Here is an 18224-nt window from a genome sequence, read left to right on the forward strand (position 1 = left end):
CCCCCGCAGCGCCTGACGGGAGGGGAGCGGGGCGGGCAGCGCCTGCCCGGCCGGAGGGGCAGCGGGTGAGGGGCCTACGGGATCGCTCACGCTGGCCGGACGTTCCGCTGTTCGGTTAAAATCTCGCTGGGCGGCTCCATATGTGAGACCTGCCATCCGACCGAGAATAAAGACGCAGTTTTTTTCTTCAAGGAAGCGAAGCAGCCAATCGGCGTCCAGCACTCGGTTGCCTGGCGGCGTTAGCAAGCGGGAAGGATGGCAGCGACAGGGGTTGCGGCGAGGACCGAGGCTGTCTCACCGGCTGGAGGGGGTAAGGGGAGCACCGAAGGCACCAAGCCTACCGGGGGCTGCGCGGCCGGGTTGCGGGTGTTGCGGGCCGGCGGCGGTTTGTTTGGGTCTCCGTTGTGTGTCGCTGAGCCGCGGGGGGCGCGCAGTGCACTGTGGGAGCTGTAGTGCGGGCAGTGCCACGCGGTGGTAGCGGGTGCGGGGTCCGGACTACAAATCCCGAAAGCCCCCGCGGCCCTCCATGTGGGACGAGGCGCGGGGGGCTCGGCTGATGGGGGAGCTGAGGCGGCGCTGGGCGGGTGGCGGTGCGCCCCCTCCTTTCGGGGATGAGGGAGCAGCTTGGCTGCTCTCCTGTTTGCTCTCTGTGCTCCTCCGCGCGTACAGGTGGCACCTGAGGTCCCCAGGTAGGGCTGGAAGCGGTCAGGCCAGCGAGGGGACGAGGAGACCGGTGTCGAGCGCAGCCCGTCCTCAGGGCCGGGGTCGCCACCCAGCAGCGGGTTTGGGTCTGGACATGGGCGGGGCGTGCAGAGAAAGGCTGTTCATCCTGCTGAGGCCCGGGCTCCCGAGCAGGGATTTGCCCGCAGTCTTGTAGAAGGTAGGCCAGGAGCTGAAATATGGCCCCTTTTTCCTACAATAGAGAGTACAGAGGTCTTGGGAGGCGAAGCGTCCTCTGAGCGGGCGGTTTCCTGCTTCCTGTAGCCGAGTCTGAAAGGACCGTGTGTCATAATAGTGCAGATCTGGCTTTGAAGGCTTAATGGCTCAGTAAGTGAGCTTCTGAGATCTATTAATGTACATAGCTGCTATATGAGTAATATGCAGCTCTGAAACTTTTTTCCTGGGTACTGAGAGCCCATTAGGAAAATCTCATTTCCAAAATATTATACCAATTAGTCTTTATGGTATGAAATCATGTTAACTTTCTAAATAAAGAGAGAGATATATATAGAGAGATATATATGTAGTTCATGCTATATGCTGAGTAGTCATGCTTCAGAAAGCAAACTAAAGGACCCCAGCTGGTCACAAGGAGAAGGAGGGCAGACCCCCTTCAAATAGGGACCTTTGCTTCTCTGAAGCCCCCAAAAAGGATACCCCTGGACAACCAAGACAGTGCCACCATCATAGATAAGTAACTATAGCAAGATTGACTTCAGGGTTGTCTAGATCAATAGAGAAGCAGGTGAATGATGACATCACAGAACTGTAGTTTTTTTGCAAGTGTGTGTGTGTGTGTGTTAACTAGTGATTAGTCAAATCATGTTGTACCTGAATGCTTGAAAGGTATAAGAACCGTGTGTAAAACCACATTCCGGGGACGCCAGTTTGAATGGAGCACTGCATGTGCGTGAATAAAAGGATTATTCTTGTGATTCTGTACTGTGGATCCTAGCCTCTCTCCTTGGTGGGCATGGGCCCATTGTGAAATTTTGTAACAAGCCTTTGGATAAATGGGCAGATGCGAAATTTCCCTGCTTAGTTAAAGTGACCAAGTGGCTACTTAAGTAAGAAACATATGGTGCCTTCTCCCTGAATGTGCAAAGGCAGGAGTGTGACTGTTTCTGGTGCTGCTGGCTCTGCATTGCTGCTCTTCAGAGATCTTCAGGTGGCTGTGGATTTGAGAAGCAATGGATATGTAATAAATGTCATCAGAGATGCTTCTTAGAAAAGCATATACTTGAGCTGACAAAATGGTACACCAAAAATGTGTGTCTCCATCCTTAACATAACCAAACCCTGCAAACTATAAGAATATTCATATGAAGTGCATGTTAGGGTAAGAACACTCTTCTGGAATGTGCTACTTGAAAAGGCAGCATTATTTACTGAGCAGATAGTAAGAGAAGAGCAAGCACTACAGCAGAGGCTTAATGTGCGAAAATTATTATTAGCAAGTTTCATCGTGGGTACCCAGTGATTCATGTTCCCTGTAGATGGCAAATGTTTTCCTTTTAACTTTTTATAGTAACGAGCTTTGTATAGAACACTTTAGTTGTGTGTTCTGTTAGTTAAATGATATGCTAGCCTATTTACAATTTACTCCTGCCCAAATATCACCCATACTGTAGTATGGCTATATGAATTGGTTCTTTGGTCTGACTTTTCACTAGGTACTTTGCTGGAATAGCCTATCAATACAATTTGTGGACACATGCACCGAAATCCAGAAATGAGATTCACTCAAGGATTTGGCCAGTGAAGTCAGTTCAGTTTTACATGGAAAAGAGGGTTAATTTGTATTTGCAAATTAGCTGCATGCATTATAAAATGAATCTGTTTATCTTGCTTTGCTTTTTCAGTACATATTCTCACATGTGAAGTGTTGACTTTGGGGCACTTTTTTTCTTTCTTTTTTTTTCCTTTCCTTTTTCTTCGGAGGTTTGGTAGTCAACTGGTCAGGTCAAGGATTGCAAAAACTGGGCCCAACCTTACCCTGTGATGCTGATACTCACACTCTGATTCTGGACAAAAACCAGATAATTAAATTGGAACACTTGGAGAAATGCACGAATCTGATGCAGGTCAGTGTTACTTGGCTTGGATTTGCTATGAAATAATGGTACTGGGATGCTAATTAAAATACTCCTGCTTTAAGGCCATATTATATAATTGAAGTAAGTTAGCAGTTACTGTCTTCCTAGGAACATAAATGGTAGCTAACTAAAATAGAAAGCTTTGTTTTCAGTGTAAGTCTACCATTGATAGTGGGGGAGGCTGTGTTGCTAGTTACCTAGGTAACTAAAAATGAACTAAATGAATCCTAATGGGGGTGCGTCATAAGAACACTTAGAAAACTCACTGATAACCCAATTTTTCTTACTTCTTAGCTTTTGAATAATTGAGCTTTGTGACCTTAAAATAATTTTGGTTTATCTTTCCTCTCTGTAATTGTAAGCATCCAGACATACATACAGGACTCTTCTCTCCATTTGGGTTTCAGAACTCTTCATGGAAGGAAGAGGATTAGTAGCCTTAATTTATGAGAAGAAAAAAAGCAATTGTGGATTAGGTTAAAATAGAAATAGCAAATAAAAAAATGTGAAGTTGGAGGGATCTGTGTAGTCTTGCTAATGTATTGAGTCATGTAGCCCCTGTTGTTGTTAGTACTTATCCTTAATTTTAATACTAGCAGGAGTCCATTTAAGTTTGTGAGGCTATTGGGTGCTTGCAAAAATCCGAGTATTAATCCCTCTGGGGCAAAGCTGTACAAGTCCGTGCTTTCACTAAAAGTGGCTCCAGGTAGACTTTGAAGTCACCTAACAGACTCTAGAGACAAGTTAAACTGAGATGGGAGAGATGGGGTTTGTTGCTACAACAAACTGTCACCAATCTGCCAGCTTGGTGTTAATGTTATTAATGTGTATGTCTAATCAGGGCTTATCCTTTAAAAAGTTTGATTTACAGTCCTCTTAGCATAGGACCTTTTTGAGAATCATGTGAACTATATTTTGTCCTCTGCCATCTTGACATTAAGTACATTTTTTACACTGGGGATGGTGAAACAGTCTACACAACGATTTGACAATTCTCATTTTTAAATTTTATTTTCATATGACACAATTCCTCACTCATTCTCCTTTATTCAGCTGTTGCTAGGAGGATTTCCTCTTAAGTTTGCAGAGTGAGGTGTGAAGATTGCTTTCTTTGATCAGTAGTTTACTTCATGGCCCTTGCAGTGTTTTATGTCTGTGTTATTTGCTTGAAAATGGAATATGTAGATTGAATAAATTCCTGTTGGATTAGATTTTTAACCATTGAAAGTAAAAGCCTGTTGTATCTGTGCAGATTAATAGTTAAAACTATTTCTTTTATTTGTGTGTCAATCTGCAGCTCTCTGTAGCCAACAATCGTTTGGTGCGAATGATGGGTGTAGCAAAACTGACTAAGCTCCGGGTGCTAAACTTGCCTCATAATAGTATTGGATATGTGGAAGGGCTGAAGGATTTGGTGCACCTGGAATGGCTGAACTTGGCAGGAAATAACCTTAAGGTAAAGTATTTAGTCTTAACACATTTTCCAGAATCTAGTGTTGCAGAAGCTTTGAAAATGCTGCAAAGAAATCTGAATATGTTTCTGGTTTTGATTTGAACAAGTGTTGAAGCTTTGTGTCTACTGGTTTAGGAAACAAAAGAGGGCAACTTTTGGACAAGAATTGTCTGGGGGGAAAAAAAAAAGGTTTACTATCTAAATGTAATGAGAATTGGGAAATAGTTCCCAAAATAGGAAAAGAGTTATCTGTAAAATGAAACTGTGTGGACACATGTTTTTTCATTTTGGGTTACCTATCCAGTGCTTTTTAGCTTTCAAAATAATTTATAGTTATTGCTCTCTGGTTTAATTTAATGACTAAAAAAGAGTTACTGTGAGTAATTGACTTCTTTGGTTTTGTAGGCCATTGAACAAATCAACTCCTGTCTATCTCTTCAGCATCTTGATTTGTCAGACAATAACATAGCTCAATTAGGCGATCTTTCCAAGCTTACATCACTGAAGGTAGATGCTATTTTCTCTCTCTTTTTGTTACATTCTTTGCATAAAGAAATTTTCTTTGAAAATTGCTGCCTTTTAAAGCATTCATTATTCAAACACTAGCTCTTAAAGCATTGTAATTAACCATTATAATTTCTAGTGGGAAGCATGTAAGAATTATTTTCCTTTTTTTCAGGTTGCAGGAACTGAGGCAGTGCTTTTTCTGTAACCACTCTAATGATTTTAATAAAGATAACAGAGTGAGATCTTGTTCATAGCCCTTGGTTCTCATGTCAAGAATCAAGACAAAACATAGTGTTAACTCTTTCAGCATGAGCACTGTAGAGAGAAAATGTTTCCAAATACATTTTTTTTTAACCGCGAGTATACTTCAGCTCTGCATTTTAAAATGAGAAGATTTTGCTCTAAAATACAAAAGTTAGGGTTTTTTTTCTGGAATAAACAAAAGTAATTGTGATGATACCAGAAAGCCTTAATTAGTTATTTTGTGTGTATTGTGCAGGTGTTGCCTGAACAAAAAATGTGGGGATTTGAACGAACATACATTTCATCACTGTGTGTTTATTTTATAGACTCTGTTGCTACATGGAAATATTATAACTTCACTTCGCACTGCCCCTGTTTGCCTACCTCAGAATCTGACTGTTTTTTCTCTGGCAGAAAATGAAATCAGAGACTTAAATGAGGTAAGATATAGAAGATATATCACCTTGTCTTTAGGCAGACTGAAAGCAGATAGCTGGATAATTCTTTTGAGGATGTAACTAAAAATGGGCACTCTTCTTTGAAACAACCTATGTTTATAGAAGTAACTTTTAATAACTTATATGTAATAACTATACTTGCATTAGCTGCATAAGCTAGGTGATACCTTTTAAAATTTGTCCTTGAAAGACAATTTGCCTTTCTTATTTTGTTTTTATATTGTTCAAGGATGTCAGAAGTATACTTTAAGGACTAAATTCATGGAGAACTTTTCATGATTGTCTGAAGGTTGAAGGCTGAGCTGATTAACTGCTGCAGAGGGTTTCTGCAGCTGCTGTGTTTAGAGCAGAAGTCCGAGTTGTGCTTGTTGCAACTGAATGTTTTTGGACCCATGTCTTGTTTAACCTATTTCTCAAATGCTGTGTGACAGAAACAAATATTTTGCCTGAGATTTTTGCCTTTATTGTTTTGTTTGTGTTTTTAAAATGTAAGTAGCACCCAAACCTGCTGGCTGGGCTTCCACGTTGGAAGAAAAATCTTATTTTGGTAATACATTTCTCTTCAAAACAGGATAGTGTTTCTCCAGCCTTTTGGCTTACCATTTTTTTTTTTTGTCAAAATCTCAATGCCTGGTGTAGTGAACTGGATTCATAGAAATACTGTACTTTTCACAGAATCACAGAATGTTAGGGATTGGAAGGGACCTCAAAAGATCATCTAGTCCAATCCCCCTGCCGGAGCAGGAACACCGAGATGAGGTTACACAGGAAGGCGTCCGGGCAGATTGTGATTGTCTCCAAAGAAGGAGACTCCAACCTCCCTGGGCAGCCTGTTCCAGTGTTCTGTCACCCTCACTGTGAAGAAGTTTCTTCTCATATTTAAGTGGCACCTCCTGTGTTCCAGTTTGCACCTATTGCTCCTTGTCTTACCATTGGTTGTCACCAAGAAGAGCCTGGCTCCCTCCTCCTGACACTCACCCTTTACATATTTATAAACATTAATGAGGTCACCCCTCAGTCTCCTCTTCTCCAGGCTAAAGACACCCAGCTCCCTCAGCCTTTCCTTATAAGATAGATGCTCCACTCCCTTCATCATCTTCGTGGCTCTGCACTGGACTCTTTCAAGAAGTCCCCTGTCCTTCTTGAACTGAGGGACCCAGAACTGGACACAATATTCCAGATGTGGTCTCACCAGGGCAGAGTAGAGGGGGAGGAGAACCTCTCTCGACCTACTAACCACCCCCTTCTAATACACCCCAGGATGCCATTGGCCTTCCTGGCCACAAGGGCACAGTGCTGGCTCATGGTCATCCTGCTGTCCACCAGGACCCCCAGGTCCCTTTCCCCTACACTGCTCTCTAACAGGTCATTCCCCAACCTATACTGGAACCTGGGGTTGTTCCTGCCCATATGCAAGGCTCTACACTTACCCTTGTTATATTTTGTTGAATTTTTCCCTGCCCAACTCTCCAGGCTGTCCAGGTCTCGCTGGATGGCAGCACAGCCTTCTGGCGTGTCAGCCATTCCTCCCAGTTTGGTGTCATCAGCAAACTTGCTGACAGTGCACTCTGTTCCCTCATCCAAGTCGTTGATGAATATATTGAATAGTATTGGTCCCAGTACCAGCCCTTGAGGGATTCCACTAGATACAGGCCTCCAACTAGACTCTGCCCCATTGACCATGACGCTCTGGCTTCTTTCCTTCAGCCAGTTCACAGTCCACCCCACTACCCAATCGTCCAGTCCACACTTCCTCAGTTTAGCTCTTTCTGTTGTCCTTGACACCTCTTGCCAGGTTTAATTCTAAGGAGGCCTTAGCTTTTCTAGTTGCCTCCCTACATCCTCTGACAACAGCCTTAGATTCTTCCCAAGTGGCCAGCCCCTCCTTCCATGATCTGTAAACTCTCCTCTTCCACTTCAGTTTGCCCAGCAGTTCCCTGTTTAACCAAGCAGGTCTCCTGGCTCCCTTCCTTGACTTCCTACCTGTCGGGATGCTCTGAACTTGGAAGAAGCAGTCCCTGAATGTTAACCAACTATCTTGGGCCCCTTTACCTTCAAGTACCCTTGCCCACGGGATTTTCCCTAGCAATTGCCTGAAGAGGCCAAAGCTGGCCCTGCTGAAGTCCAGGGTTGTGATTCTGCTTGCTATTCTGCTCCTGCCACATGAGATCCTGAACTCCACCATTTCATGGTCGCTGCAGCCAAGGCAGCCCTCAGCCTTTACCGCCTCAACCAGACCCTCCTTGTTAGTGAGAATGAGATCCAGCAGCGCACCTCTCCTCGTTGTCTCATCCACCATTTGCATCAGGAAGTTCTCTATACATAGAGCCTCATTCCCAGATTTTAAGAGAAGCTATTACTTTCCAAGGGCTATAGTATTTACAGGAGAATTAAGTGGAAAATAGCAGCAGTTTATAGAAGGTCCTTTGAAGATGTTCATGTTCAAAAAGCAAATATGATTTTTCAATGTATTTGTAATTGTTGTTTTGTGTGAGATGTCTAGCTGTAACTAGGAGAAATGTGATGTATTCTGTAAGCATTTAATGGGTTCTGTTCAGTTAAAAAATATGTCTTGTTTTCTCAAGGTTTCTTTCCTGGCCTCTCTTCGTCAATTGGAACAGTTGTCGATTATGAACAATCCTTGTGTGATGGCCACACCTTCTGTCCCTGGCTTTGACTACAGGCCATATATTGTCAGCTGGTGTCTGAACCTGAAAGTTCTTGACGGATATGTGATTTCTCAGAAGGAAAGGTGACATAATAGTATTAAATCTCTAAGGTTATTAAATAAAGTTTGGCTAAGCTGAAATTGCATTCTTATATAATAAAAAAAATGGAAAAGTACTAATGATCTGAAATTCTGTTTGTCTTGCTAATGACCGTATGAGATACAGGCCAATTAACATTGTTGCTTTTACTAAATTTTTCATCTGTTGCACTGTAATTATTATGTAAGATCACAAGTTTATTTAAGTAGCAGTGTAAAGTTAAGCTTCTGTTGTGTTACTCAATTCACAGCAGCATTTTTACAAAGCAGAACTGTGGTAGCAATTTATCAGTGATGTCTTACTCCTTCAAGGCTTACAGCCTCTGACTTTGCAGAATGAAACAATCAACAGATATTAAAGCTGTTATCGTGGGGGAAGCTGAAATGGGCCTTTATAAAAAGAGCCTGATTTGTATGTGCATTTCTAGATTTGGCTTTTTTTTAATCAGTTAGGCAAATACTGTGCTCAAATCACTTGTTACTGTATCATGGTCATATCACTATGATATCTGTATGATGGTAGAGTTGTCTTAAAGTTCTTGACATCAAAACAGTCCAAGCATAAATATTATCCAGTATAAACACATTCTAGACCAATACATTAATGTATTCCTGGACATCAACGTCTCATTTTTTGCTTGTTACTGAAATAAGAAGCTGCCTTTTTGGTCAAACGTAATTCTATTTCACTATAACATTTTATGACTTTCTGAAAAAGTTACCTGTAAGAATTCTAGAGATTTTTTTTTCATGACTAATGGGGATATCTTTAACTCTATTTTTGTGTACAGATATGTTATACTAAATGTTTTTACACTGAAGAGCATTTAATTTCAAAACAAATTTAAGTCGTTGCATACTGTCAGCAAGATTTGCTCTCTGTGCATATTCCGCATGTTTGTGTGAACTTTTCTGTTTCTGTGGAAGTTTTGCTGATAAATTCATCAACACAAATGTGTTTTCAATGCTCAGAGAATACACGCAGATAAAGCAGAGACGGCACAGTTTTGCTGAGAGGGTTTTTTTGTTTCTTCATGGCTTATGTGAGGGAATACTTTATTCTGGGAATGAAATTCCCAGTTCCTCTGGGCACTGCACATATTCCAACTTTTGATTTTGTTTTGTAGATTAGCTCTTAGGTACCCACTAGAAGAGCAGGAGTCAAAGGAGAGTTAGGAGTTTTATGCCATGCATCACTGGTGACCATTTCCCCCTTTTCTAACAGTTTGAAAGCAGAATGGCTCTACAGTCAAGGTAAAGGAAGATCCTACCGACCTGGGCAGCATGTTCAGCTAGTCCAATACTTGGCTACTGTTTGTCCTCTTATATCTACCTACAGTCTCCAGACTGAAGAGGATGCCAAACTGGAAAAAATACTGAGTAAGCAAAGGTGAGAACTTCTTGTTTCTCTGCCGTTAGTGAGTGTAATTGAGAACATATTTATATGTGTTATTATGTGTTAGATATGATAAGATTTCCTTTTAAGTATTTCAAAGCAACAGTGAGGGCAGGAGATGGGAAGAGTGATGGAGGTGCAAGATGTGTCCCAGAGGGGAATGCGAGACAAGACAGCAGCAGCAGTCTTTTTCTGCTTGCTAGGGCACCTAGGGGCAAATTCTCTATTTTTCATTCTGTGCTCTGCAGGACATGGAAGGTGATTTGTGTTAGGACTGTGATTAAAGTAAACAGGCTACCTACTGAGATTTTTTTTTTTTTTTGCCATGGATAGTGAGGAAAACCTCGAAAGGGAGCTTGGATTAACTTTTGTTTTAATTGTAAATGAAGGCTATTGTGGCACACTGGAGTATTAGCCATTTTTTTGTTGTTTGGGTGTTCTTTTTTGGTTTTAAAGTTAAGGTTGTCCTTTGAGGGACACTGTTTTCCGTGATGCACTTGATGACCTCTGTTATGTGGCACCTTGGATCTGTCAGCAGAGGCCTCTCTAGAGCCTGCTATTATAGTTCTGCCAGCAATAGCTGTTTTGCTAAGATATAGGCAAGTAGATGGGGAGAATTACTGTGATGCACTTTACTCCCATAAAAAAATGAACTAGTTGGGATTAAAAGCCAGGAAATGTAATAATACAGGACCTATTGACAAACTAGAGCAGAAGACTCAGCTCAAAGGAGCAGGCTACGTAAGTGGCTTAGTGTGGGTAGAAAATTGGGCAACAAAAGTGTTATGGTAAGCAGAAGGGTGGCATCGCATCAAAAGGGCTGGAAGCTTGGGAGCATCTGGAAGGAGCTACTATATACTTTGTCAGTGTAGATCGATCTCCAGGAGGAAATTATAGAAATGTTGGGGCCATTTCAGAGGAGAAGGTACAAGAAAAGCATATTGACATTGGAGTTTCTAGCTAAGTGCTCTGACATTCACATGATGTTTCTGGGGAAAATTCAGGAAGTTGTCTTGCAAAATATAACTCCTTAAAAATTAAAAAAACAACAACAGAAAAACATTCTCACCAAAAAAAACCAACCCCTCAAAATCCCCACCCATAAATATATACATATATGCACATATATACATGATTTGTAAGGCAGTTTAACTTTCTGACCTCTACCTCATGATCTTCGAATTCAGCTGGGCTGAAACAACCTGTGTGTTTTCTCAGTTTGTAACAGGTGATTTTATTTTTGTGGCAATGTTTGATTTGCATGAGGATTTTGTACCTTTAGTAACAGGAGACCCTTCCCGTGATTCAGTCATTTTCAAAGGTAGAAGACACTTCCTCCGTTCTTCAAACTCCTCTACAGATACAAGCATGGTGTATCCCACAGCAGACACTTAAAATAACTGCATGCCTCTCTTGTGTGTAGAAACACTTCATGGTTTTCAGTCTGTAGTCAGAATTGCGTGTTGCTTGGGTTTAATTTGTTTGTTTTTTAATACATGTATATGTAACGAAGAAAAAGGGGCAGGAGGAAGGGCAACAGGAGCAGTTTGTGCATCCCCTGCTCTGTGAATAGTCCCGTTAGTGTCTTGTAGGTGTAGGGATCTGCATAACTAGCCTCTTGCTTAGAATAGTTTGATAACTTTTTTCCTTTAAAGTAGTTGATGGTTTTTTAGATGTCTTCAGTACTAAGAAAGTTTAAAATAAATATAAAATCTGTTCAAACTCTGTGCTTAGGCTCCACCAGAGGCAGTTGATGCATCAAAACGAAAACGAAGGACCACCTACATCTTCTACTCCCAACAAAACACTGCCAGTTACTTATGAACACAGCAGTCCAGCCCAGCCACCACAGATAGTTCTTGAAAGTGGTAAGAAGCCAATCTGCACCTGTGATCTAACCTGTAGAATTTTTTTTTCTTAACATGGATAACTTTATGGAGAGAATTTCGGAACAAGGCCCTGTTATTTTATTCCGTTGATTTTTTTTTTTTTTTTTTTTTGAGATTTTCAACTGAAGTTGTACTTTGTTTTCTAAAAATACATTCTATAGTTATTTCTTGAAGTGCTAGTAAGATTGTTAGGTGAAAAACACAATCCAATAAACTTAAGAGTTATTACTTGGACTGTTCCATGTGATAAAAGTGTAACTTCTCCAAGGGAAAGCAGTTTGTGCAATTTACTGTATGCAGTATTTGCAAAGTTTGTGGATGTTACAGTGATAAGTAGTTACTGTCCTTATTGTTATATAGAAAAAATGCTTATCATTACTAGCATTTTAGATCTTTTTACACACCTGGGTTCTAGCTACCTAAAACAAATTGTGAGTCCCCATGAATTAAATTATGTTATAGAAATACTATGACACTCTTGAATGTTACTTTCTGCCTGTCTAGAACCTGTCATCCAGAAGAATTCTTGGTTTGGACCAAGTGCAAACGATGATCATTCCTATGCAGTAAAGAACACTTTTCTTCTTGAAAGAACATTTCGCAAGGAGCTATACCTTGAAGATATACAGACAGACGAAGACAAACTAAACAGCAGCCTTTTATCCTCAGAGTCTACTTTCATGCCAGTTGCTTCAGGATTGTCTCCGGTGTCTCCTACTTCAGACCTGAAGCTACATGGAATCAGTTTGGGCTTAGAAGATTATGATGACACAGTGATCATATGCGTTGGAGATATTAATAGTGGAGAAATAGCTGACAAGCAAGAAGCTTCATGTGTTACAAGAAAGAACTTGAGCAGAGCAGCAGGAAGTGTGGAAACTCAAGAGAATATCAAAGAGAGTAGGCTGTTGCCTTCTTCTGATGCAGCAACAGCTAGCCTGACTGCTAACACTAGCAACTGTTCAGCATCCTCTGAAGACCAAGTTCTGCGCAGTCACCCCAGCACCTCAGTAGGTGCTGAATCGGGGGTTACAACCCTCTGTCCTGACCAGATGACAGTAGAAAGTTCTGGTTCACCAGCTGTTGTTGATCGAGGTGCAGCTGAACTGCAAAGAATGACCAAAGCAGCTACCAAGCTTCAAGCCTGCTGGAGAGGATTTTACACGAGGAACTACCATCCACGAGCCAAAGAAGTGCGGTATGAAATTCGACTAAACAGAATGCAGGAGCACATCATTTACTTAACTGATGAAATAGAAAAGTAAGTTGAGGTCACGTTGTGTATTTTCAATTCTGAGTGACTATAACCATCATTCCAGGATATCTCAGGTATAAATATGTCTTGATATAAATACTCAGAGCAGAACCTAGCATAGGTAAAATAAAACTGTGATTACAGTAAAGTATTGGTTCTTGTAAGATAAGCACAGTTATGCACATAGCTATTCGTACTCTCAAAGTGCCTTCTCTGAGTGGGTTGGGTTAGAATACATTTTTTTTTTTAATTCACGTATTAGCAGGACTTGCATGTTTCACTGCATAACCGAAATCGAAATTGCTAAGTGTGATTTTTTTTTTTTACTCTTTTTTTATTTTTTTTTTTTTTTCCCCCCCCTCCTCACTTGTCTCTAGCGGTTATCGACTCTATAAATGAAGTGTCCGTATTGACAGTTATTCCTTTGTTTCTGGTGAAAAGAATTATCTTTGCCTTACATGATACGATTTTAAAGTGTGATTCTGTGCTTGGTTCTGTTTTTTTTTCATCCTATGAATCAATGTTTGGAAGAGATCAATTTCAAAGTCCATCAATTTGTAAGATATAAATTGTGGATTTAGTTAAAATCTTTCTGGATCAGCCTGGGAACTGGCAGCCCAACTAGCTCTTTTCTGTTGCTATCGCAAGGAACTAAATTTCTGTGAATCAAGCTGAGCTCTCTGTGAACCTCTAGAAACTTGCAATGCTTACACGTCATACCTACATGCAAGTTATAGCAGATGGGGAGACCATAATTTGAAATGAAGCAGCACTTTTTTTTTTTTTTTGGGGCAGGAAAAAGAAGCATGTCTTCCTAAAATGAAGAGCTTAGCTTCAGTTTACAAAAATGCACTTAAAGTATTGGCAAGTCAATCAATGTGCTGCGGCAAAAGGAAGCAGAATCTTAATGTAACTCTGAAAAAAGAAACTTCAAGTCAGCAGCTGAATATTGAAGGAAAGCCAGACTGCAGTAGTGTCTTGATGTTAGGTTCTGTTGTATCTTTCAAAAGTACTGTTACATAAATAGGCATTTTTATGTATTCTTGTTGATCTTGTTACTCAAATGTTGCTTATTTAGGCTGCATAAATTTGCATGTGTGTTCTTGCAGACTAAGAAAAGAAAGAGAGGAAGATAAGATTCAGAGGCTTGTACAGGAGGAAGCTGTCAGGTTTCTTTGGAACCAGGTAAATAGTTTTAGTCCTCTTAGTTTTCTGCTTACCTATGAATTTGAAAAGCATACCGTAGATCCTGAAGAGGTAGTGAATGTGGTTCATTTTTTTTCCAGTGATGACTTGGGTGGCTTATGGGAATCTAATTGCCATGTTGTTTGCTATACTGCTATTCTGAGGGGAAATAACATTCAGAAGTACTAGCACAATAAGACTGGTTTTGTTACAAAAGGCTAAATTATAGCCTGGTGTGAGGAGGACAAAATGCAAGGGAAGCTAAAGAAATGTAGCAGAATTGTAAAGAATGATGTGACTGCTAAATCGCCAGGGCAAATGAAACTGCGACAAGCTGTGTTGCTTGTGAGCAATTAATTTCTGAAGTAGAAAAGTTAATAATACATATTCTAATGAGCTCTTCTTCCGAAAATAAGCATGGGTTATTTCATAAAGGTTCCCCAGCCTTTCTGTTTTTAAGAGCAGATTCCTTTTTCTTCAGGTATTTGAACTGGGAGGCCTGTGTGCTCTGTCACTGTTTGGCATCTAGATTTAAAAGTCATTATTTAACAGTGCGAAGAACATATTTTCCCTGAAGGTATAGCGAATCTTCTGTTAGTTCACTCAGTCTTAAATTTTATACTAGAACTTTGTTGCTGATTGCAAGAAATACTCTATAAATCTAGAAAGTACTTTCTTAATTGCATTTTATAATGAAATCCTCTCTGTATTTTACAGGTTAAATCCCTTCAACAATGGCAGCTTTCAGTGACACAAAATTTAGGTGCCACGTGGCAACCCGGGATCCCTTTAGCCAGTACATTCTGTCCATCTGAACCATCTGTTCAATCGTCTATACTTGAGCAAGAAACCCCACCAGATGTTAGTTCTGCTTGGTTGGTTCCAGCTGGTGATGTTCTTCAGGAAAAGTCTACGTTGCATTTCCCAGATTCTGGTTTTCATTCTTCCATGGCTGATCAGACTCATGCCGGTGACTTGTGTAGCTCTGAAAAGAGTTTAACAGAAGGAACTGAGAGCTCTCTTTCAGTGGAAACTGTCAAACAATGTGGTGATCCTGTTTCTGCGTATTCTTCAGATGTAGACAGCCATGGAGAATGTGAGCAAAGTAAAGAGAGCTCTAGTAGCGAGCAGGACAACAGACTAATACAACAGTATTTGAAATCTGTTGAGCAACTGGAAGAGTCTGATGAAGGGACAAATGGCAATGATGAAACAGAGGGTAGCTGGCCACAAATTGCTCTTTCAGCAGAAAGCCAAGATTCTTCGTCTGATGCTGTCTCTGTAGATCTTCCTCAAGACACATCTTCCCCTGCCCGAGGTGAAATCAGTCAGACACCAGAAAGCTGCAAACTGAATTCGGGAATAGTAGAAGGGAAGCAAGCAGACTGTGATTCTTCATTTCAGATGTTGCATGTTGGGATAGCTGTATAGTAGTCTCAGTTTCCCAAAGGACTAGGGTTTCCATTTCACTTTGTTTTTCTTTTTGCCATTTATACAAAACTTAATGTGTGCTGTTTCAGATTTTGACTCATGTTACTAATTTATGTTTTAATTACTATTTTATTGATGTTGCTGAGGACTGACACTAACTATGCTAACCTGAAATCAGCAAAGTTCTCAGTGAAAGTCATTATGCACTTTATTTTCAAACATAAAACTGATACCCTAATAACTGGCTTCCATTAAATTAATTCTGAAGATTGGGAATGTGGGGGGGAGGGGTGTTTGCTGTAAATTCACTCTGGCAAACGTGTTAGTAAGCATTTGAATTTTTTTCTAAAAAGCAGGATTGAGTTATTTCAAAGAGAAGGAAACAATATGGGAAGAAATTTAGTCAATATAGGCTGTGTGTGTGTGTGGATACAGCCGGATGAGAAAGGTGAAAGCGCTTGCCTTTCAGACTTCTTTTGACTTTAACAAGAATAGTTTGGTCAGTGTTTCAAAGATGCATTCCATGAAACCGGTGTCCAAGTCAGTGACTTCTTTTTGTCATTTACTTGAAGCTGCTGGCTGGGAATTAGGTCATTTACATACGCACTGAAACAAGGACTTACAGGATTCAGACCTTAGGGAGCTTCAAACAAACTTTCACCTTTGTTTGCCCTGGGGTTGAATTTCCCCACTTTCTCAGGTAAGACTTAAAGTGGAACCAGCAGCAGCCTTTACTAAATACATGTTTCAAAAGGGCGCATGATTTGGGAACATGGTTTCCAAGACTGCACTGCTGGGTTACAGCAGCAGACTTGGTAACACATCTTTTGCCTCCACCAGGATGCTGAAGTCACTGTGGGATTTGGATCTGCATGGCTTTCAGTACATTAATGCGTTTGATGGATCACAACTACTTCTGTCTACAGATATAAATACTAAAAGCAAATGCCATGACTTAAAAGTATTCTTTAACATCAGGTTTGTTGTGTTTTTCTCTGTATGTCCAGTATTTGACATTCCGATGAGAAGTAGATGAAAAGCTGTATTTCTTCCCTTTTGGCAAATGTGCTAAGTTACCTAGGCTATGCTTTCTGCTTAAACACTGGGCAAGCAATAGCATTTGTATCTTGCCTAGCCATTGCTGTGTTCGTTTTTTAATGGAAAAAGATCAGGTATCTTAGTGTACTGCAAAAGTTGCAAGGGAAATCTGTTTTGCCATGTGATTTGTGATGGAAACTAATAAAATAGAAGTTGACATTGTGACTTCTAAAGGCTAGCTCAGTTTGCCAATACTGTGTTTTGAAACATGCACTGCAAGGCCAGTGTTTCAATAGTTTGCTAATATTAACTTCTCAGATATAAAGACACATGCATGTTATAATTCTCAGAATCTACAGGTTAACTTATGGTGCTATAGTGTCATTAAAATCAGCTGGTGCTGTTTTAAAGTGACTCTTATGGCGATGTTACCATGTTAAATAATGTAATTTTTATAAAAGTTTTGGTTGCTTGTCTACTTTAAGTTCTGAGCTGAAATTTACCACTACTCAGGAGTTTGGCATGAGGCCAGTATCCGCTTGAGGCCTCAGAATAGACTTTATTTAGAACATAAATGATGTAACGGACTTGTACCAGCCGTCTGCCCAGTGGTGAAGTTCACCTTGGAAGAATAAAGCTTGCCTCTGTGTATAGCGTAGCCATCATCTCTTTTTCCCCACCCCTCAAAAAAATGAATTCTAGAGCACTGACTTCTCAAAAGAGCTGTCACTGCAGTCAAGCTGACATTTGACTGTGCCTTGCATATATGAGAGCATTTGAAAAAAAGACACGACAACTGAGGTGTTAGATTTTTAATGTGCTATCTTTTTAACTCAGTCTAATTACAGCACATTTGTAGCATAACCATATTCATAGTTAGATCATAGACCATGAGTGTGCATGGGTGTCGAAAGTGGTACAGGTGCATTAATGTGTCACAACATCTAATTAACTGTGCAAAGAAGCGGGTAGTCTACACGATCATACCCTTGGCCTCTGAAGGTTCTCAACTTGGATTTAAAACTGCCGTGCTTGGAGATCTCCACCGTTCATAGGATTTGGCTCTTTGACTGTCAATCTGTTATAAAAGAAATCTTGTGTAAACCTTTAAAAATACTTTTTTTGGGGTTTGAGAGAAGTTATTCCTCTCTGAAACAGTGGTTGGACCTTACACTCTGGAGGCAGCGGTTAGGTATAATAAACAGTCAGTTCTTTTTTGTGGCAGAGTGCTGTATTAGCATATGCAAGACCTGGAAGAAACTAGATCACTATCTTGATAAAAATGTTGTACTTACTGAGGGACTCTGTATTTTGCTGTATTTTGTATTATTGTCACTTGTGCTGCAGAATTGAAGGAGGAAAACTTGGTGAAACTTAATTTTTCATGGAAGGCCTAGATGTTTCTTTACATTTCTTTTGTTATTAGGACTTGCAAACAGAAACACAAGATGACTTATTTTAACTAATGCCTAGGTCAACTGTTGGCTTTTTTAACTTGCAGCCTGTATATCCAAAAGTGTTTCTATGAAGGTACAGTGAACTTTGTAGTGACATATCACTTTATCTCACTTTTTTGAGGAAGCTGTGAAAGATTAAAGATTTTTTAATGTTCTGAAAAGTATCCTGCATGTATAGAAGATGAGTTGCCTAAATATACAGAAAACACAAAGAATAATGAAGTTTTGGATTAGTTTTTATGGGGTTAAGTGTAATTAGGTTGTATATACACAAAATATTTTCATCTCAACCATTAAAAAACATACAGAGAAAGACATAATGGGAGATA

General features: G+C 40.3%; 1 protein-coding gene across 1 annotated transcript; it reads left to right on the plus strand.

Annotated features, from left to right (window-relative positions):
* The first annotated feature begins 28 nt into the window (after window positions 1-28).
* On the plus strand, window positions 29-15640 carry CEP97 (centrosomal protein 97). Its single transcript, XM_065650144.1, has 11 exons — window positions 29-310; window positions 2662-2804; window positions 4114-4272; window positions 4675-4776; window positions 5346-5459; window positions 8063-8229; window positions 9470-9634; window positions 11375-11508; window positions 12034-12790; window positions 13894-13969; window positions 14687-15640. The coding sequence occupies exons 1-11, from the start codon at window positions 256-258 to the stop codon at window positions 15398-15400; spliced, it is 2586 nt and encodes an 861-aa protein (XP_065506216.1). The 5' UTR covers window positions 29-255; the 3' UTR covers window positions 15401-15640.
* Window positions 15641-18224: the final 2584 nt, after the last annotated feature.

Source organism: Caloenas nicobarica, chromosome 1 (assembly GCF_036013445.1).
Source record: "Caloenas nicobarica isolate bCalNic1 chromosome 1, bCalNic1.hap1, whole genome shotgun sequence".
Taxonomy (NCBI): domain Eukaryota; kingdom Metazoa; phylum Chordata; class Aves; order Columbiformes; family Columbidae; genus Caloenas; species Caloenas nicobarica.

Coding starts and splice junctions, on each gene's coding strand:
- CEP97 (XM_065650144.1), top strand. CDS start 256: ATGGCAGCGACAGGGGTTGCGGCGAGGACCGAGGCTGTCTCACCGGCT. Junction 4,777..5,345: donor CCAAGCTTACATCACTGAAG/GTAGATGCTATT, acceptor TTTATTTTATAG/ACTCTGTTGCTACATGGAAA. Junction 9,635..11,374: donor AAAATACTGAGTAAGCAAAG/GTGAGAACTTCT, acceptor CTCTGTGCTTAG/GCTCCACCAGAGGCAGTTGA.